Source organism: Protopterus annectens, chromosome 1.part1, assembly GCF_019279795.1.
Source record: "Protopterus annectens isolate FY-2018-M chromosome 1.part1, PAN1.0, whole genome shotgun sequence".
In the NCBI taxonomy this organism is placed as follows: Eukaryota; Metazoa; Chordata; order Ceratodontiformes; family Protopteridae; genus Protopterus; species Protopterus annectens.
The window spans coordinates 255,168,896-255,188,826 of NC_056726.1; the positions used below are offsets into that span (position 1 = coordinate 255,168,896).

Consider the following 19,931-nt stretch of genomic DNA (forward strand, 5'->3'; position numbering starts at 1 on the left):
TTCTCTGCTTCCTTTCCACAAAAAAATCAAATCATCGATAAATCTTCTATAAAACAAAATCTTACCAGATAGTTCATGTTTTTCCAAGAATTTTTGTTCCCAAGTGGACATGACATTGTTGGCAAAAGCAGAGGCCACCCTGGCCCCCATTGACATACCTGTCTTTTGCTTGAGGTATTTTTTACGAAAGCAGAAAAAATTGTCTAGCACCAGCTCCATTAACTTACATATGGGGTTGGCTTTGTCACCATCAAAGTTGGAGTTGTTGACTAAATATTCCCTCAAAAATTAATACTGGTTTATTGGTTGATGACTGTATACAAAGATGTGACATCTAGAGAGGCAAAATAGAATTCCCCTTTGACCTGCACCTGCCCCCCAAGCAATTCCAGCAAGTGCAAAGAACCACACAAATAGAATCTAGATTTTTGGACAATGGGATTCAACTGTTGATCCAACCAGATGGAAATTCATTCAGTCTTGGAAAAAGGTACAGAGACTATTGGTCTGAAAGGAGGCTTAGCCCGATCTTTGTGAACCTTAGGAATCCCAAAAAGGGAAGCCATTTTTGGATGATCAACTTGTAAAAAATTGTAAGTGCTCTGATCTAAATTTTTGAGTGAATAAGTCTAAGAGTGTCAAATTAGCTCTCTCTAATCACAATGTCGGACACGTCAACATAATTTCTCTCATCACTCAGTTCAATGATGGCTTGCTGATAATCTGTGTTAGTCATAATCACAAGCATACCTCCTTTATCCACCCTCATTAGTCTCAAATCTTTCCTTCCAATAAAGTCTTGTAAAGCCTCTCTTTCTGGAAAAGTCAAATTGTCTCTCATTTGTCTCCTTTGGAGCTGGTTCCTAAAGCCACTTTCACAAAAACTAGTGAAAACTTGAAGAGTACTGTTTAAGGGAAGGTTGTTTGCACTTGCCTGCCACTTTGGTGTCCGTATCACTCCTGTTGGCTTCACTAAAAAAGGCCAAGTAGCTGTTACAGGCAAAGGTGGCAATTTGTCTATATCTACAAGACCTGAATTGGTGCTAACTGCAGTCTGTTTGGCAGTGTTTAAAATATTGACATCAACTGTTGCACCTGAATTGTTACCTTTGTCACCTTTCTTAATTGGTGTACTATTATCAGATGAATACCGCTTAACCAAACTTAATTGCATGCATTTTAGAGCATGAAAGACTAGAAGACTAGTAATCAATAGGTTCATGATTTTGGGGCAATTCCCACTTTTAGACTGTTTGCATTGGTTGTCTTTATCATATGATTATTCAAATGTCTTTTTAAGGTGTGTGTGTGTGTGTGTGTGTGTGTGTGTGTGTGTGTGTGTGTGTGTGTGTGTTTTACAAACTTTTCTGATGAAGTTCTTGTTGAAACATTAAAGAAAACAAAAGTGCTAAGAAAAAAGTGTTCGTGGGTTCTTTTTTAGCCATAGTTTCACCTTGTTTTTTAGTTGTTCCAGTTGTATACAGTAACAAAAAACAATACATGAGTACAAATAACAGAATACAAATTTCTGTGAAAATTGGTTTCATCAGCCTGTGCACATCACAACTAAAAGATACTTTATAATATATAGAAAACTCTGAAATAGTGTGTAGTTGTTTGTTGTGGCCAACCCCCCCCGCCCCAAAAAAAAAAAAAAAAAAAAAATGAAATGATGCTATGAACACAATCTTTTGCAGAGTTACTATTTTCATTTCTTTATCTGTTCCAGACCAGTGGTTGCAGATGGACGTAATAAGCGGCAGTGTGGCTTAGGTGGAAAAACACTGTGGCCCATACAGTTAACTGATACTTTGGCTCATACAGTAAATGATGTTGTTTTTCTTTCTGGTTGTTTCAGCAGCTACAGTTAGGAACACTTTTTAAATGCTGAAGCTGCTAACTCGGAACTTCTCAGAAAATGTTAGAAGTACTAGAAAACAGCTATGCTACTTTATTCAGCTTGCAAATGCATATCACTGTCCTATTTTGTTTTTTTCTCCAAACCATTAATAATATTTCCTTATCAGTCACAGTAACTTGCTAATGCAGTTTGATAATGTTTAATCTCACTTAATTATACTACTACAGTTCTGTTGTCATCAATTTCTCAACAAATCAGTCTTATTAACATGCTTATGCCAATTACCATACAATGACAAATATGTAAACTTACATTATGATGAATGTCAAGAAGATATAAAATTAAATACATGAATAAAATACTATAAATATAAGTAACAGTAATAGCATTACCTCTGCAATTAAAATGATAAAAAACTGCAAGAAAATCCCAGGCTTTATTGGCTGACTGCATTCATAAGGACTTAAAAAGTAAAAAGCAAAAGGTCATGGGCATTCAGAAGCCAAGTAGTTGAAACAGTTTATGCCCTTAAGAGGTCAGTTGCATATATATCACATGGGCCTCCACTGCAGGAGGTTTAAGGCATTGCACAGAGTCTGACTAGACTGGATTTTTCTTTCAGTTTGCACTGAATTGTTTATCTGGGAGACATTTTTTATCCTTTGGTTTGGATTTTACAATTACAGTTATGAAAGATAAACTGAATTTTAACACAACTAAGACATTACAGCAAATATTAAACATCATAAAAGTTAAAATTATTAAATGTTAAATCAATCATTAATTCATCACAGTGAAATGTTTCCACAGGATTATGAGATAAAGCTATTAGGATACTGACAACAAGGCATGGACTTATTAAGAAGTTTCAATGCATGAATCATTATGCCAATCCTATAATTTAGAAGCATGCCCTTCTCAAAACACCCCAGCTCATTAGGATATTCAGATGTCACCAATGACGCATTGACTCATGAAGGAAGAAGTTCAAAGTAATAAATTAGGAGCCAAAATCTTCAATTCCACAGCAGCAGTTATAGATGGCTTCTTTATGTCAGTCTGAAACATATCTATCATTCAGACAAACTTCCTTAAAGAATACTCTGTTAAAGCTCATCAGATCATGTTACACAAGCTAATGAGTGCATAGCTAGACTGATGTCAAATGACCAAACTAACATATAATAATTGAAAGACTAATGTCTGCTTTAACTCAGCAAGGCTAGCAGATGGATATCATGGCAAAGGCAAACCTTAAATATTGCAAATAAGTGTCCTAATAAACCTTCAACATGACACATGAAACCAAAAAATGAAAAATAAAATACATAACGAAGCAAGGCATTAACTAAATCATGTAACTCCTGCAACCAGTATGAAAAAAGCTCCATCTCAAACCTACAACCATGAAAGACGACAATTAATTTCACATATAAAAGACCCAGCAATTCCTGTTCATACCCTCAAACAAGGGCACAATAAGATAACATACATGGCTACAAAATCACAAGTTGATCACAATAAAATGCAGCACATATGTGGGTTACTGGTACAGAATAAATCAAACAGTGACACAATAATAATAATAATTATATGAAATTATAAACAAAGACATTAACTAGCCCTAAGAACTGCCATGTTGCCCCCCAAAAGTTAGAAAAACAAAATAATGATATGCATTTATGTTGTGTCATCATATATTCTTACTCGTTCATTGTGTTTCTGTCGCGCATTTACAATTAGACAAAAGACCCTTAATTTGATGAAAATATGACATTCATAAATAGTTCCAAAATATGAACTGCTCATGTATATTTTATATGCAACTGTTAACACTGGACTAAGTCACCTACTGCAGATGACCAGAATCTTGGCTGAAACAGGTGCCCCTTTCAACCTACTAGTCGTGTTAACAAATTAGTAAATAAATAAACTGTCATAGTTTTATTATTATCACTTTAGTGAATAAAAATACTGTAGTTGGTTTTGTGTTTAATGATTCGCTCTTCCACCATAATAAAAGCATAGCCTAAACCTCTTACCTGCAATTTTCTTAGCCCGAACCACTTACCTGAGATTTTCTGTCCATTTCAGTTCCAGACTGCTTGTTAGTTTTTCTAGTTTGAATCTCTCCTCCTGCTTTACTGTTGCAAGCAAGGTCTCATGCTGCAGCCTTTGCTGTTCCATCTCTCCCTACAAGAAAAATAAGTAAAACTACTGTAGCACAATATTAAGTATCAATTATCCACTACAGTCTTGATCATACTGCTATAGGCAATGTTTTACAACAGTAACCCCCCCCCCCCCGGTTCATACAGGAATGGACGTGGCCAGATTGATTGACATAACTAATGGCTGTGATGTACCAGGAAAATGATGCATGACTGACGTCATGCAGATTTGCATGTGACATCATGAATATTCATTGGCTAATTCCTCCTAAAAGTAGTGCAATCTCAGAGTTGGTTTTATTTATATTTATATATACGGGGAAAAAGCGCAGGGGAAAAAAGTAATATTTGTGTGCTAGAGTAGCAGCTTGTCAAAAAACCATGTGTTTGCAGATAGTATGCATAGGAGATCTGCACGTTTTGTCAAAACAGATTAAAAGAGCAGGGAAAAAAGTAATTGTGAGCTAGAGTATCAAACTCTAGATTACACCAGCTTTCTACATGCTAAACTGTCTATTAAAATCCACAAAACTCCAAAATAAAGCATTACATGCCACAATTTAAACACGTGGATTTGACATAATGAAACACTGCTTACAGTTTTACAGTGCTGTGATGTGCACCATGTGACACCTGAAAGTGCTCTGGTGTGCACAGGACAACCATTTTGCTCCTTAAAAAAACTAAGGAAACCATATGGGTGGACATGCTTTTTTTTTCAGGTGCTAAGAAAAGCAGAGCTTCTGCATAGTGTCCAAGGGAGAGCAAAAGGGACTTTCAGGTGCACCTGCGAGGCCTGTATGATGGCCCATCATACATTCCAAATGTATGGCACAAGCTTGCAAGGATCATGAGTGATGTCACTGACATTACCCATTCTGGTGAGTGGTACAGGAGTCATTAAAAAGCCTTGCAGTGGTGACACTCTGACCTGCGAGTCATTGGGAGGCTAAGATTAGGGACAGAGACAGAGTTTTAACATAAGCGTTGATTTTTTTTCACTGTTCTTTTAATAGGTCCATCTGTGTACTGAGATCTTCCTACTTTGTCTTACAGGAGCTGAGAAGAAGCAGGGCAACATGGAAGGATGTCACAGAAGGCAGCAGGGTAAATATGCCATTAGCAGTAAAGCATTGTGTAATTGTAACTTGCATCTGTAACATAGCATACTAATGTGTTCGTTTTGCTCTCTTCCCTCTGCAGATCCAATTATTTATTTTATTTTACATTTGTTGATTGGGTTTGTCCAACTGAGCTACATAGCCCTTTTTCAGCAGAGGCATGAGGAGAAAAGCTCCAGCAGAAATTACACAATCATTTTAACAATCATAGAAATACATTCATCAGAAGAAAACATATGCTTATAGTAAATATTAAAATACAGAAATTAAATAATACTTTTCATGTAGACAATTAATGAAATGCATTCATCAGAAGGAAGACATTTTGTGGTATGTATTATATACATGTTAAATTATAACCAGTGAAACTGGGATATTTTACAAGGTGTGTTTAGACAGAGATGCAGCAGTTAGAAGTGAAAGAAATAAAGTTAGAGTAGAGAAGGGAGAGAGAGAGCAAATGGAAAGAAAGGCTACTAGGGAGGGTTTATGGAGGGTAATTACACTGACAGATCCATTTACTTTGCAGGTATTTTTTAGTAGCTGATTTGAATTGTTTGGGTTGCTCAAGGGATCTAATATCCAGAGGCAGGCTATTCCAAGCCTTGGAAGGATTAAAGCTATAGACATTAGTGACCAATTTTGGTCCTAGGTTTGTGGATGTTCAGTAGGTTTTGTTCAGAACTGAGGAGTGACCTTGTAGGTAAATAATGAGACATTATATTTAATATAGTAGGACAGTAAGAAGGTTTGTAAAGAATTGAGTGAATGATCTGAAATTGGTTAAAAAGGAGCAGGTTAGGTAATTCTAGCCAATTTAGTTCTTTTAGTGATAGACAGTGATGGAATTTATATATATTTTGGGCTGCAAATGTGACAATCTTGTTGTAGGTTGTTTCTAACTTGGTTAGTAGACCAGTGTTGAGGCAAGTGAGAATTTGAGAACTGTAGAGTAAAGTGGGTAAAATTTCTGGCTGTGGCAAAGGAGCAGTAGCAATTACTTCTACCAGCGCCAGCTGAAATATGTAATACTGGATCACTGCTGATCACCAGGCTCAGCTCTCAGCACAGGGATGGAGGATACCCTGATGAAAGTAATGTGGAGGGCTGTCTTATGGCCTCTATTGACAGTGGCCTGAAGAGATCTTATGAAGCCTCCTGGCACATTTGGTGAGACTTGTATCTACTGAGATTTGATGATAGCTGGATGCATCTTCACCACTGTAGAGTACATCCTAGCATGGCTAGTCAAGTTGTGTGACCAGCCACCACCAACCAACAGGCCATGAGAAGTACAGCCTGGATGATGTGTATGTGGGTTTGCCTCTGAGCTGGTATGGCATCTGCCATGAACATCGCTCCATCTCCCATTCAGATGCTCCTCTGTTTTAGGGGCCATTCCCCTTACCTTGTTTGTCATACCTCTCAACTGTACAGATTTTCCCTCATAATTTTGGTCTGTCCCTCAAATCACTGAGGATTGACATCACTAAATAATGAAATTCATTTGAGTTACATACTCCATATCATTCAAAAAATGCATGCTAATAAAAAAAACTGTCATTCTAGCAACATTCTAAGTTTATAAGTGCAATATTTACAATTTGTCCCTATTTTTGAGCTTTTGTCCCCCCAAAACTTTAGGCTTTGTCCAGATTTCTTGTACTAAGAGGTTGAGAGGTATGTTTGTTGTCCAATCATCCCCATCACCAGGTATTCATTCTCTGTCTGTCTGGTCCAAACACTGTTGTCCCCACATTCTGTCCTGGTACCACTCCAGTTTGTGTCTGCATTTTATGTTTGCCTGCCACTGTAATCTTCCTTTCTCCCTATGTTCCTCACTACCGTCCGAAGCTACTCTTCTATTCCTATATAAAAATGTGAGCCTTTCCCACAAAAAGTTTATCTATAGCTATATCTATATCTACCTATAGCTATTACATATATATAGATAAATAGGTTCATAGGTTCATAGGTTCATACTAGGCTATCTGCCCTAGGGCATTTATAAGCCTAGCCAGAATGTGTTTGGCTTTCGCCACCCATTTTAAATTTATTTTGCTATGCCCTTTTTCGAGGTTAGTATACTGTGCCTCTATCTAACAGTGACACAGAAGTGATACCCGGGGTAAACCTACGATCTCCCATCCACTCATCAAGATTCCTCTTGAAGAGAGTCAATGAGGGACTCTGCCTAACCTGGACTGGGATTTTATTCCAGAGTGAAGGGAGCCTCTGGGTTATGAATCTGTCCCTCCAGCATGTCCTATTTATTTCAATGCTGAGGTTCAAGTCTCTGAGCGCGTAGCGCTTCGATGGGATTTGGATTTTCTGAGGTGCAGCATGTCCATTAATTCCGGGTTGGACATGGCTTTATACGTCAGGCACAGATCTCCTCTGAACAGGCGGTATGCCACTGAGTAGAGCTGGAGTTTCTTTAACCGGGCAGCATATGGCATCTGTTTGAGCCCTTTGATTCTCTTGGTGAGGTACTTTTGGGGTCTTTCCAGTTGCTGCAGTTGTCTGGTAAGGTACATCCCAAAAGGGGCATTTACTCATCCCTCATCAGGCCCATAATTGAGTACAAGAGGCACGATGACCTCCCCTGATCTAGATGTGAATCCCTTCATGATTAGGTGGGCTATATAAAATGTTTTTCTAACCACTTTGGCCACGTGGTTGTCAAATGAGAGATTGCTATCAACTTGGGTCCCCAGGTCCCTAATTACTTCTTCTGTACTTAATGGATTTCCACCTATGTGGTAATTTGTGGGCACTTTGTTTTTGCCAAAGGGGATGACTATACACTTTTTGGCATTTAGCTTGAGGCCATGGCTCTGGCACCAGTTGTCTGTTTCTATGAGGCCCTTTTGGAGGATGCTTGTGTCGGCTGGAGAGTCGATTATGGCACCCAGTTTGCAGTCATCTGCGAACTTGGTCAGCCACAGTCCTTCCGTGTTGGCCTGTACCTCCGAGAAATATATACCGAACAAGAGAGGTCCCAGGACTGAGCCTTGTGGGACACCACTTGTAACTGGTTTGGAGTCTGACATGGCTCCAGCAATTCTAACCATGTGGGTTCTGTCCTTGAGCCAGTTTGCAATCCATCTAGTGACATAGGGGTTTATATTTAAGCTGGTGAGCTTATCTATAATGCCCGAGTGGGGTATTGTATCGAATGCTTTTGCGAGGTCCAGGTAGGCTGTGTGGACCACCTTCCCCTCGTTAATGGCCTTGGTGACTGTTTCAAAGAAATCAACCAGGTTTAAGAGGCAGGATCTGCCCTTAACAAAGCCGAACTGGGTAGGATCCAGCGTTTGTAGGTCCCCAATATCTTTATTTATGAGGTCCATGATGACCCTTTCCATAGCTTTGCAGACCAAGCTAGTCAGGCTTATGGGGCGATAGTTTCCAGGATCCGTTGAGGCACCACCTTTATAGAGAGGGACCACTGTTGCTGGCCACTCTTTGGGCACATATCCTGTAGTAAGGCTGAGATTGAACAGTAGTTTTATGTTTGGGTTTAGCTCTTCTTTGAGTTCATGTAGGACGCAGCCGGGACACCATCTGGTCCCATTGATGCTGTGTTTTTGCTTTGGAGAGGGCGGCTCTTACCTGAGCATCTGAGATGTCAGGGGCAGCACTCTGCTGGGATAGATATTTGCCCTTTTGGTGGGGAGGGGAGAAGTTTGCTGAACCTGTCAGCTAGGATGTTGGCAATGTCTGTGGGTTCGTGTATTTTTGTCATTTTGGACTAATTCTGAGCATATCTGGGAATTACCACCCAGGTTCCTAACATAACTAAAGAAAGCCTTGTGATTATCCTTAGTGTCCTGTGCAATTTTTCTCTCGAAGCTGGCCTTAGACAATTTTTTGTGTGCCCGTAGTTTTTTGCTAATACTGATCAGTGATGCCTTCCCTTTTTGGGATTTTGCTTTATCATTTAGTAGCTTCCTCCTTCTATTGTATAGTTTGTTTATGGCTGGGGTCCACCAGACAGGACGTCTGCCTTTGGAGGATTGGGTCTTGGTTTTATTTGGGATCGCATGATCCATGCATTCCTGAAGGTGTTCATAGAATGCGTTTATAAAGGATTCTGGAGTCTGGGCTGTATTTTCCACAGGCCCGGGGTCTTTGAAGGATTCCACCTCAGTTTTGAGGAGTGTAAAATTTGCTTTAGAGAAGTTTTTCACTGTGGTTTTCTGGGCAGGGGGTGGGGTCGGGATGTGAATATCCAGTGAGATTAGTTTATGGTCTGATCTTACCAGTGAGGGATACACTTCTGGTCTGGAGCATAGAGTCCCCATGTTGGTGATGATCAGGTCCAGTATGTTTTCCCCTCTTGTGGGAGTGGTAACAAGTTGTTCCATAGCATTTGAGTTTATAAATTCTAGGAATCTTTGGGCTAGGGTGTTGGAGCTAGAGTAATGCTCCCAGTCTATGTTTGGGTAGTTGAAGTGGCCCAATATAATGGTGTTTGGAGAGACCTTCATATTTTCCAGTGTTCTCAGGAAGGCCGAGTGGGGTTCCTGGGTTTGGGAGGGTGGTCTGTAGCAGGCTATAAAGTGGAAGGCAGTTTTACCCACTGTTAGTTGCACATGGATAGTCTCTGATGCTTCGTGCTTTGCCACCAACCTGGAGGTGTGGGTATCTTTGATGAATATCGATACTCCCCCTCCTTTTGTGGTTCGGTCCAAGTTTTGGGGCCGAAAAGCATGGTATATAGATATACAACTAATTAATTCTCTGTAATTTGATATTCTTAAGTTTACAGAGCTTATGTTGCATACCTAGTTAACATTTGTGTATATGGTCTTATTTTACCTTGCATATACTCTTGAAAATCTGAACCTTTATTACCTTTTGTTATATGCCTCAGTTTCTTTCTTCATGTCTCCGTAATCTCCTAGGCTAAGACTGAAATTGGTCAATTGTTATCAGTTTTCTACCCTAGTTAATACATTTAAGTAAATGACTAGTAAAACTAGCTAGTAAACCAACTAACTAAATGCTGGGCTGTATGTATTTATTTTTTATTTAGGATTTACATACATTTGTTTTCTGGGATAGTGCACTAATCTCAGTGGACCATTTGCAGGCACAGCCTGAGTGAAAAGGATTAAATAAGAAATGAACAAAACCTATTTACAGGTACAAGGATATTATTTATTTATTTATTTGACGTTTGTTTACCGGGAAAATCTGACTGGGCATAGGTCCATTTTCAGTGGAGGCCCTGGGGGGAAAGCCCCAATAGATACAAGTAACGAAAGACATAGGTTGTAATCTTATTCAGTAGTAATGTAAACAAAAGAAGATAATTTATACATATACAAGGTTATACATAAAAAAGCATATATATAATGGAGCATAAGTCGTACATAAAAATAGTAGGAAAAAAAACGTTTGTTTCATGTGTTACACATATATTTTATATGATAAAAACATACACATGTTTACAGATGCAAGAATATGCTACAATATTTATTTCAAGGCTTTAACCACAGGCTTTGTTTAGCAATTAGACTTCATCACTGTGTTCGTACAGTTTATTTTTGGGTAAACATTGCAATAACTATACAAAAGTAGTGATTTCTTGCTTCAGTAACTTGTCAGCTATTTAGTGAAGCATCTCTGAACTATAGCTAGCCCATCAGGTAGCCTGTGTAGATTCCCAAACTAGTGCCATCCTCAGCTTAAAATTGAGGAGCACAAAAAATGAAAACAATTCTCTTTAATTTGAAGAGCAAAAAAAAAACAAAAAACTTTCCTCTGCTCTTGCAACTGAATTGTAGAAGACTGGTTGTAAAACTGTAACAAACACCTTACTAAAGTTACTACCACAGACTTACCTCACAGCAAGGTTCAGTGCTTCAGCCAACCTATAAACACACTATCAGTATTTATTTATAAAGCTGTGTTATTCTTGCAGTTTCATAAATCAATGCCACTACTGCACATGCTGATTGCACCCTCGACAGCTTTTGCCTGGGGCAGCCATCCCCTTCAACCCACACTAGTATCCCTCTAAAGCAGCTACAGTGTATTTTTATGTTAGGACTTGTGCAATCTCATCTAAGTTACTTGCTTTTCTTTCTCATGAAAAAATGCATTAGTACAATGAAAAGTTGCTTCCAACAAGATGATTTCAAAAATAGAAAACAGTGGCAAAGTTAAAGGAGTACTACTTAAGAGTTTAAAATATTGAACTGGTCTCAGGAAATAGGAATACTGACCTTACAGAACAATAGCATGTGCAAGAACAGTAGGAGTGATGGAGTGAAAAATAAATATATGGGAAGGTCAAATAAAATATAAAATAGCCATATATCACAATATGGAAGAAAGGTATAAAATATCCTTTTTTTTAATATTAGTATTTCTTTCTTTTTTTTTTTTTTGAGCAAGAATATCCCATATTGCAAAATTTACTGGCAACAACTGCTTTGGTTCTTTGAGTATGGAAGCCCTAAACAGAAAGCATGTTTGAATAAGGAAAATACCTAGCACTGAACCAGATAATAAATAGAAACAATAATACCTAAAATACTGAGAAAATGTATCCTGACTGTAAAGGCCATATCAACAGTAACCATGTAAATAGTATATATACTGGTGAAAAAGGAAGGGAACTTTACTATTTCAGTGACCTCTCCTTGAAGAAAGTACAGTTGTGTAAAATCTTACCATAACAATTGATGTCCTTCTCTTCACTGTTGCAGTATTCAAAACCCAAGGGATCTCATGCCAAGGATAGCCCAACGTCCAGCCAGTATACCATAGCCTTTAGTCCTTATAGGTGCAGTACATAACAATGTACATCCTCCACACAAATAATACGGCATAAAGGTGATGTATGGACTCTCAGAACTGGAAAATGCCTAGGAGGAACAGAATTTCCCTAGGGACAAAGAAAATATGTAAATCCATTGGGAGAAAAAGGAGAAGAGCCCCTTGGTAAGAAGGGCAAGAAAGAATAAGACTTTGTGGGAACATGGGCAAAATTATTGGCTAGGCTTATAAGGGTCTTCGGGGCAATAGCTTAGTATCATCCTATGAACCTATGCTAGAGCAGGGGGGTTAGGAGTGAGGGAGCAAATACTGCAACAGTGAAGAGAAGGACATCTACTGTTATGGTAAGACTTTACACAACTGCACTATGTCCTTCCATATCACTGTTGAAGTATTCAAAACCTAAGGGAGAGTACAAAAGCTCAAAAGGAATCCTGGGAGGGGGATAGCATGGAACAGCCTTGCAGAAACAAATATAAGATAGCCCTGGCAAAGCCAGCTCTGACCCTGGAAATAACAGCCAACTTGTAATGCTTAATGAAGGTATGAACAGAGGACCAAGCAGCATCCTCAAGGATGGAAGTGGTATTGAGCTCCTTGAAAAAAGGCACCAGAGGAGGCAACAGCCCTGGTAGAATGAGCCTTTACTAAAGAGGGAAGGCATTTACTATGAAAAGGACAACATCCTCCATCTTCCTGGAAGATCACTCAGATCTAAAAAACAAAATCTCCTTGAAGTTTATAAACCCATACGTAGTCCAGGACAACTGTTATTGTCATTTTCTCTAACATGCAAATGGACCTTTCTTCCATCACATATACAAACTATTCAGAATCACTCCATTTTTAAGACTTTACTTCATTCCTACCTTTCATCTTACTGTGAATGGTCCTGCTCTCATCCTTTCTAACCTTCATCTGTTTTTCCTATTTTCTATTAGTCTGCAGAAGACCACTGTATTCCATGTAATCCTAGCATATTTTGTTATGGCATATGCCACATAATGATTTGTTATTAATATTTCTTTGTCAATTCTGTCTTTTTCATCTTGCAACTTTTGTATTGTTATTTAATACTGTAATACTTTATGTAGAGCTTTTCTCTCCAGGCCTCCATTGAAAAGGGGTTCTTTTTGGCCCAATGGACTTTCCTGGTCAACAATCTGTAAATAAATGCATAAATAAAAACAAATGACCTTAGAAATCCATGAAGAGGTGGTTTGCTTAGAAACAGCCAATCCCAAAGACCAGGATGAAAGGAAACAAAAACTGCTCAGATTTGTGAATAACTTTAGTTTTATCCAAATATTATCTGAGCTGTCTATGCAAATACAAGGTGTGAAGAACATTCTCACTGGCAGACTGCAAAGAAGTTAAAAGAAAGGAAGATGAATAAACTGATTAACAGACAACTCAATGACAACCATGGGCATAAAAGGTGGCTTATGAAGAGACACCCTGTTTGTGTGGAAAACTAAGAAAGGAGGAAAAGCCATGAGAGCCTGAAGTTCAGACACTCTCTTGGCTGAAGTGAGGACCAAAAGAAGAACAGTCTTCCAAGTACAATGCTGCAAGGAAGCTGAAGAAGCCTAAGTCAGTTTTTCACCTACAAATCTGAGGTCACTAGAAGGTGGAACTGGCTTCCTGTGAGGCCTGATAAGGAGGACACCTTTAAGAAATTGTTTGACCTCAAATCAAGAGTTCAGAGGAGGAGTCAAGGGCAGACAAGCAAAAATTGCTGACAGGTGAACTTTAACTGAAGAATATGCTAATCCAGTATGGAGTACATCACACAAACAAGAGAGGCACCTTCACAGATAGGGGATCCTGATAGTGAAACAGGCACCATACAGAAAACTGCTTGAATTTGGACAAATATAACTTTCTGGTAGAGGGTTTTCTGGCCTCCTGCAAGACCCGAGGCACATCCTCAGAAAAGAGCAGCTGAAAAGGGAGTATCAAAACCCTATCACCCATAGCATCAGGTGAAGAATAGATAAGTGAAGATGGATAAGAGACCCCTTTGTCTTGTGTGAGATCATCAACCCAGTGAGATAACTTGTGGTGATTTCCCCTGGCCAAGTGAGAAAGAAGGGATAACCAATGCTGTCTCAGCCAAAAGGACATCATAGGACATCAATAGCAAGATTTTGATAGAGTCCTGCCTGATTTTGTGCAAGACTCATATTAGCAGAGGAAGGGGGGAAGGTATACAGAAACATCCCCTTCTAAAGGAAAAGTCAGGACATCCACTTTCCAAGACAGAGGACTTGGGATGCTGGCATAGAACCTTGGGAGCAGGCAGAGATGCCAGCATGGGGATGGTTTGAAGCCTGCAGCTGAGGAAGATATGACCCTGAAAAGATGTCAGAACTGATTTTTGGCAGTTTACAGTGAGTCTCAGCCTCTGTAACTAGAAAAATGTAAACCGGAAATCCTGAAGCATAGTGTCTGGGAAAGAAGATTGAATGAGCAGGTCGTCTGCATAGGGAAAGATCTGAACTCCTCTCATGCAGCAAAAAGCAATGGCATGAAAGAGGCATACGGTGAATACCTCTGGGGCAGTACAGAGGTAAAGCAGATGACTGAAAATGCAAGGAAGAAACAGACAAATGTACAAATTTCCTGAAAAGGAGATGGATGGGGGATATGACATTAGGCATCTTTGAGGTCCAGAGACAGCAGAAAGGCCTGGGTAGAAGAAGGGGAAGCAGAGTGTGAAGAGACATTCGAAAGAAAGGAATCTTGAGAAAGGTGATGAGCTGGGAAAGATCCAGAACTGGTCTCCAAGTGCCCTCTTTTCTGGGCACCAAAAACATTCTGGAATAAAAAACCTTCCTGACTTAGGCAGGGGGCACAGCTTGAATAGTGCCCTGGACCAAAAGAGAATGGAGCCCCTCTAGGATAAGAGGAAGCTGTTCCTGAGGAGGTTTAGGGATACCCAAAAAGGGATGAGGAATTTTCGAACTATGAAATATCCCTGATGGATAATGGAGAGAACCCAGAGTCTGTTGTGATCCTTAATGAATTTGAAAGAGACAGGGAAGGATGAATGGATACAGGAAACTGGCCATGGGAAAGGGAAACAAATTGTCAAATGGAACCTGGCTTATCCTAAAAAGCAGATTTCTGGGAAGTAGGAGATTGAGTAGACTTAGCAGGAGGCTCATGCTATAAACCTATGGGTCGTGCTATAGGACTGCAGCCCCCCACCTGTAGAAAGAAAAAAAACAAAACAAATCGCAAAGTCCCGGAACTCTGCGCATATGTGCTTGGAGTTCCTGGAACTCACAGAACACCAGACTGCTGTGTCAGCAGTCCGGATAGGGGGAAAGGCATCTCTGTCTTGTAGATGCCCAGAAGTCTGTGTGGTGACGACCGCATAGAACAGAAGAACTCTGGATTGCATCGTCTGCAGGCTGGAGCCTACTCTCGTGGGGAAACAGTTGAGCCTTCTCACAGGGAAAGGGAAACCAGCCAGGGACTGATGAGAATGGAACACTGAATGGGACTGAGAACAAGCTTGCATGGGATGGGAACATGGAATGGGATGGAGAACACACTTAATTCAGGTACTGTGTGTAGCCGTTAGCTTTGAACAGGACTGAGAAGGGTGTGTGTGTGTGTGTGTGTGTGTGTGTGTGTGTGTGTGTGTGTGTGTGTGTGTGTAATGCCCCAGTTGCTATATACTGGTGGCTAGAGAGAACACATGGTGATGGGTAGAGAATACCTCAGGCTTGAACCCTGTATGTTGGGTGCAGGTGGCAAGGGCCTGAATTCCCTACCCATCACTCATTTGTAAAAAAGTTTCAGATTTTTGCCTCATATTTTTTTCTGCTCTGTTCCTTATAAAATCTGTGGTTTCTGTATTTTTGTTTTCTTACACAATCAGAAGTGTAGTGATGCAGTGGTAGCATTGTTGTCTGACAGCTACAGGTTCTCTTGGTTTGGTTCTTGGCTGGGGTGCCTTTTGTGTGGAGTCTGCATGCCCTCCCATCTTACAAAGACATGTGTCCGGAGTGTTTCTCCCTGGGCCACTGCTGAAAATTGGCTTTTCTTCCAAGTCAGACTTTCCTGGTTAACAAATGTAAAATTGGCTTTTGTTCAAAGTCAGACTTTCCTGGTTAACAAATGTTAAATAAATAAAAATAACAGGCATTTGAATTTCAGACTTCATAGTCTTCAGAAAGTACATGGTAACACAAAACCTTTTATTCTAGCAATTTTCTAAGTTTATAAGATGGATATTTGAAATTTGTCCTATTTTTGGGACTATATTCCCTCATTATTGGCTTTGTCCAGGTTTTTTGTGCTAAGGTTGAGAGCTATTGTAAGAACCGGATTCACTGAATATGTTTGGGGGCTGTATTCCCCCATTACTGGCTTTGTCCAGGTGTTGTTTGCTAAGAGGTTGAGAGCTATGGTGAGAACTGAATTCACTAAATGGTAGCCATTTAAGTTTCAGTCTTCCTCTTTTTCACAAAACAGCTGATTTGGCATAGTGGTATGTTGCTCTGACTGTTTTGCACAGGGTCCTGGGTTCAAGTCTTGGCAGTGAAATGTATAGTGGTAACGCAGCATTTTATTCTAGCAACTTTCCAACATTATACAAGCAATGTTTAAAATGTGTCTCTGGTTTTTGGGCTTTTGTCCCCCCCTCCCAATAAATTTTGGCTTTTTCCAGATTTCTTGTGCTGCAAAGTTCAGAGATACAGCTGAGTGTCAAGTAGATTTTACAAGGAGCTGAGAGCTGCAGGGGAACAAAAGTTTAGTGCTGCTTATGCTGAGTCTGCTTGCATTGTTAATAGCACAACAGGTAGTGTACTTGCTTTTGATGCAGAAGGCTGTGGGTTCTACTCCCACAGTAGGTAGATGCATTGCTGATACTGTACTGTGCTGTAAAAAGGGTTGATGCCACAGTCTTTTTTGGTGAAGATACCTAGTAACTATGAACCTGTTGTCAGTTTGCCATCCATTCCCTATTGCAATATTACTAGCTTATCATTTTTTAATGCAACATAGGCAATTTATTCCCCAAGGGCAACAGGCACTTTATTTGTAATGAAACAATGAAATATAAAGTTGTTTGCTAGCAGCAACCTCTTCTTTAGTTACAGATTTCTTTAATGTGGAATTATTTAGATGACTTTTACTTCTTCAGAGATTGTGCATATTTACTGATACTGGTGGATTGTTTAAGTTTGAGTAGACTTTTATGATGGAAATGTTCTGAATTGGGCAATTTTGTCATTACTGGTGCATGCATTTTGTTTCATTGTTTACTGGAAAAATGTTCAAAACAATAAATTTAAAACACCCTCTAACAAATGGCCTGTATTGTACAAGGAATATAATTTAATACAATCAGGAAGGTGTATCAAAGAGCACGTGTATGTTTCGTGTGCAAGAGGCCTATGATTTGAAAACAGCCCAAAGTTAATCTTTATCTGCCACTGGCAAAATGTATTTTCTTTGAATGTGGGTTTCAATGCTGTTTTAATTAATGTGAGTTTCAAGGGCAGAGAAGTTTTAATGCTAAGTCTATTTTCATTGTGAGACTGCATTGCTTTGTTTAGCCAATATCTATTAGTGTTTGTGCTGTAAAATGCAAAATAAAACTTTCAAATGAAATCCAAATCATCGCAGAAGTAAAGCAGTATGCACATTACAGTGTTTATGGTAAATGTGGCAAAATAACCAAGGAATGGTGCATTGGAATGGCTGCAGGGGGGAGGCTCCATTCGACCATGACTTTGTGAGGGGGGAAGGGCAGCAAATTCAAAGACATCCCCGGCTGAACTATACCTCTCAACTGTTCAGATTTTTGTAGAATGAATAGATTTTTGCTTCTTATTTTTGGTTTGTTCCTCATAAAATTTGTGGCTTTCTGGCAAATCATTTAGGAATGACGTCACTAAATAATGACAGACATTGAGTTTCAGACATCATAACTTTCAGAAAAATGCATGCTAAAGCAAGACCTGTTATTCTATCAACTGTCTTAAGTTTATACAAGAGCAATTTTTTGTACTGTTTGTATGTCCCCCAATATATTTGGCTTTGTCCAGATTTCCTGCATTAAGAGGTTGAGAGGTCCGTGCAAATAAATCATTTTATAGAATTAGGAATATCCAAACCTCTCAACTGTCCCCAATTTTGGCTCAAAATGTTGCTCTTCCCCTAATAATCGCTCCATAAAATGGCAGTTTTGGAAGAAAACGTGGATGGTTTACAATTATAAATAACTGTAATGATCAGAGTTGTAGATTATTTTTATTTCAGAAATGCATGTAGATTCTCTTATTTTGTCAGCTGCTCAAGTTAACAGTACTAATATTAAAAAGGTGTCTCCCTTCTTTGACAAATTCACAGCTGTATTGTGTTTACAATTTTATATTTTTGCATCACATTTTTGGTCCATTTTTCATAAAATTGTGGTTTTTCCAGCAAATTAGTGGCAAATCATTAAAGACTGAAGTTAGAAAATAATGGCAGACATTTGAGTTTCAGATTTCATACCCTTCAGAAAATTCATACTAATGCAAGACCTACTACTATTCTATTATCTTTCTAAGTTTATAAGAACAATATTTAAATAGTGTCCTTATTTTTGGCCTGTGTCCCACCTTCTATGTATGGCTTTGTCCAGATTTCTTGCTCTGAGGTTGAGAGGTATGAGTGTCAGAGCCATTACAGTCAGCCAAAGACATTTCAAATTGTGACATACTTGTTGCACCCCACACCCCCATGTAGTGACTGGATTTGTCCAAGCAAGGCAAGGAGCAGTTATGCAGTGTAAGTGTGCAGAGTATTCCCACATCCAAGGTAGACACAAGTATGACAGTGGCTTTTCATCTGTCCTTGATTTTGCAGAATATTCTGGTTTTCTGTCATATTTTTATACTGTTGATTTATGCTTCTTATTATTCAGAAAATGCATGCTGTCACAGTGCCCTGTTGCTCTGCGTTTAAGTAGCAATGCTATAATGACCATCAGGGTAAGCTTGTCGACAATTGTAAGATGCAAGTAAGCTTTAATAAGCATACTGTTAAAGAATTACCAACATTGAAAGCCTTTTTGTTGTTGCCATGCAGAGAATATTTACATAACTAGATAATGTATAAGCCTTAGGTATTGAAATGCATATGACAGTATTTGTAATAAAGGAAAGGATTACAGTATTTTCAGAAGCTCATTACATTTGTTGGAGACTTGCAATCCTATTTGCAGGCTTTACTTGTAAACTAAACAGAATGCCAGTCTATCATGTGTGGTCCATCCTTTAAGCAATTCATCTTGAGCTTGTTTCTTGTTTGCTGTTCATTTTTTACTTTGATCATGTCTTCCCCATGGAACAAGTAGATAGTTGTTGTCAGGCAGTAGGTCTTTTTTGGATAAGAAACATTTTTACAAGTGGTTGTATCACAGAGATTGCTACTTTCAGCATGTTACCTGGTAATTTTATAAAGCTGAATATAAATTATAATTAGAACTGCAGTGCAAGGAGAAGTGGTTTGAGTTGAGTGCTGCTTGTTTTTTTTATACTTGATTTTGACTGGCATTCCAGTAATGTATTTAAAAAGTAATTTATTTTTTCATGGCTCACAACCTTTGTGTTTCCATCTAGATATTAAGTAAGCTGTCATGTAGCCAATGCATTGAAATATTTTTTCTTCTGCATTTCATTTTGTCTTGACTGGCTCTTGTATATAGCCGGCCTTAGGCATAGGCCAACTAGGTGGCCGCCTAGGGTGTCGCTCTACCAGGGGTGCTTTTCCAGTATTTATTTGCTGTAAGTAAACCAGGATGGGGGCACCAAGTGGTGTGGTGGGGGGCACTGTGGAACCCTTTTGCCTAGGGCACCAGTTGACCCAAGGCCGCTCCTGCTCTCATAATGATGGTTTGGCACCCAGGGCAGTGTATTTAATTAAAATTCCAGTTGTTGTGGTTTTAAGCATAGCACCACCCCTTTCTAGTTGGTCACA

At 39.1% G+C, this 19,931-nt stretch overlaps 1 protein-coding gene across 1 annotated transcript in view; it reads right to left on the reverse strand.

Annotated features, from left to right (window-relative positions):
- FAM184A (family with sequence similarity 184 member A) overlaps positions 1 to 19,931 on the reverse strand; it is a 2,724,106-nt gene that overhangs the window by 937,441 nt on the left and 1,766,734 nt on the right. Inside the window, exon 8 of the mRNA XM_044086971.1 lies at positions 3,933 to 4,054. Coding sequence (XP_043942906.1) covers positions 3,933 to 4,054 — 122 coding nt within the window. The remainder of the gene's footprint in view (positions 1 to 3,932; positions 4,055 to 19,931) is intronic.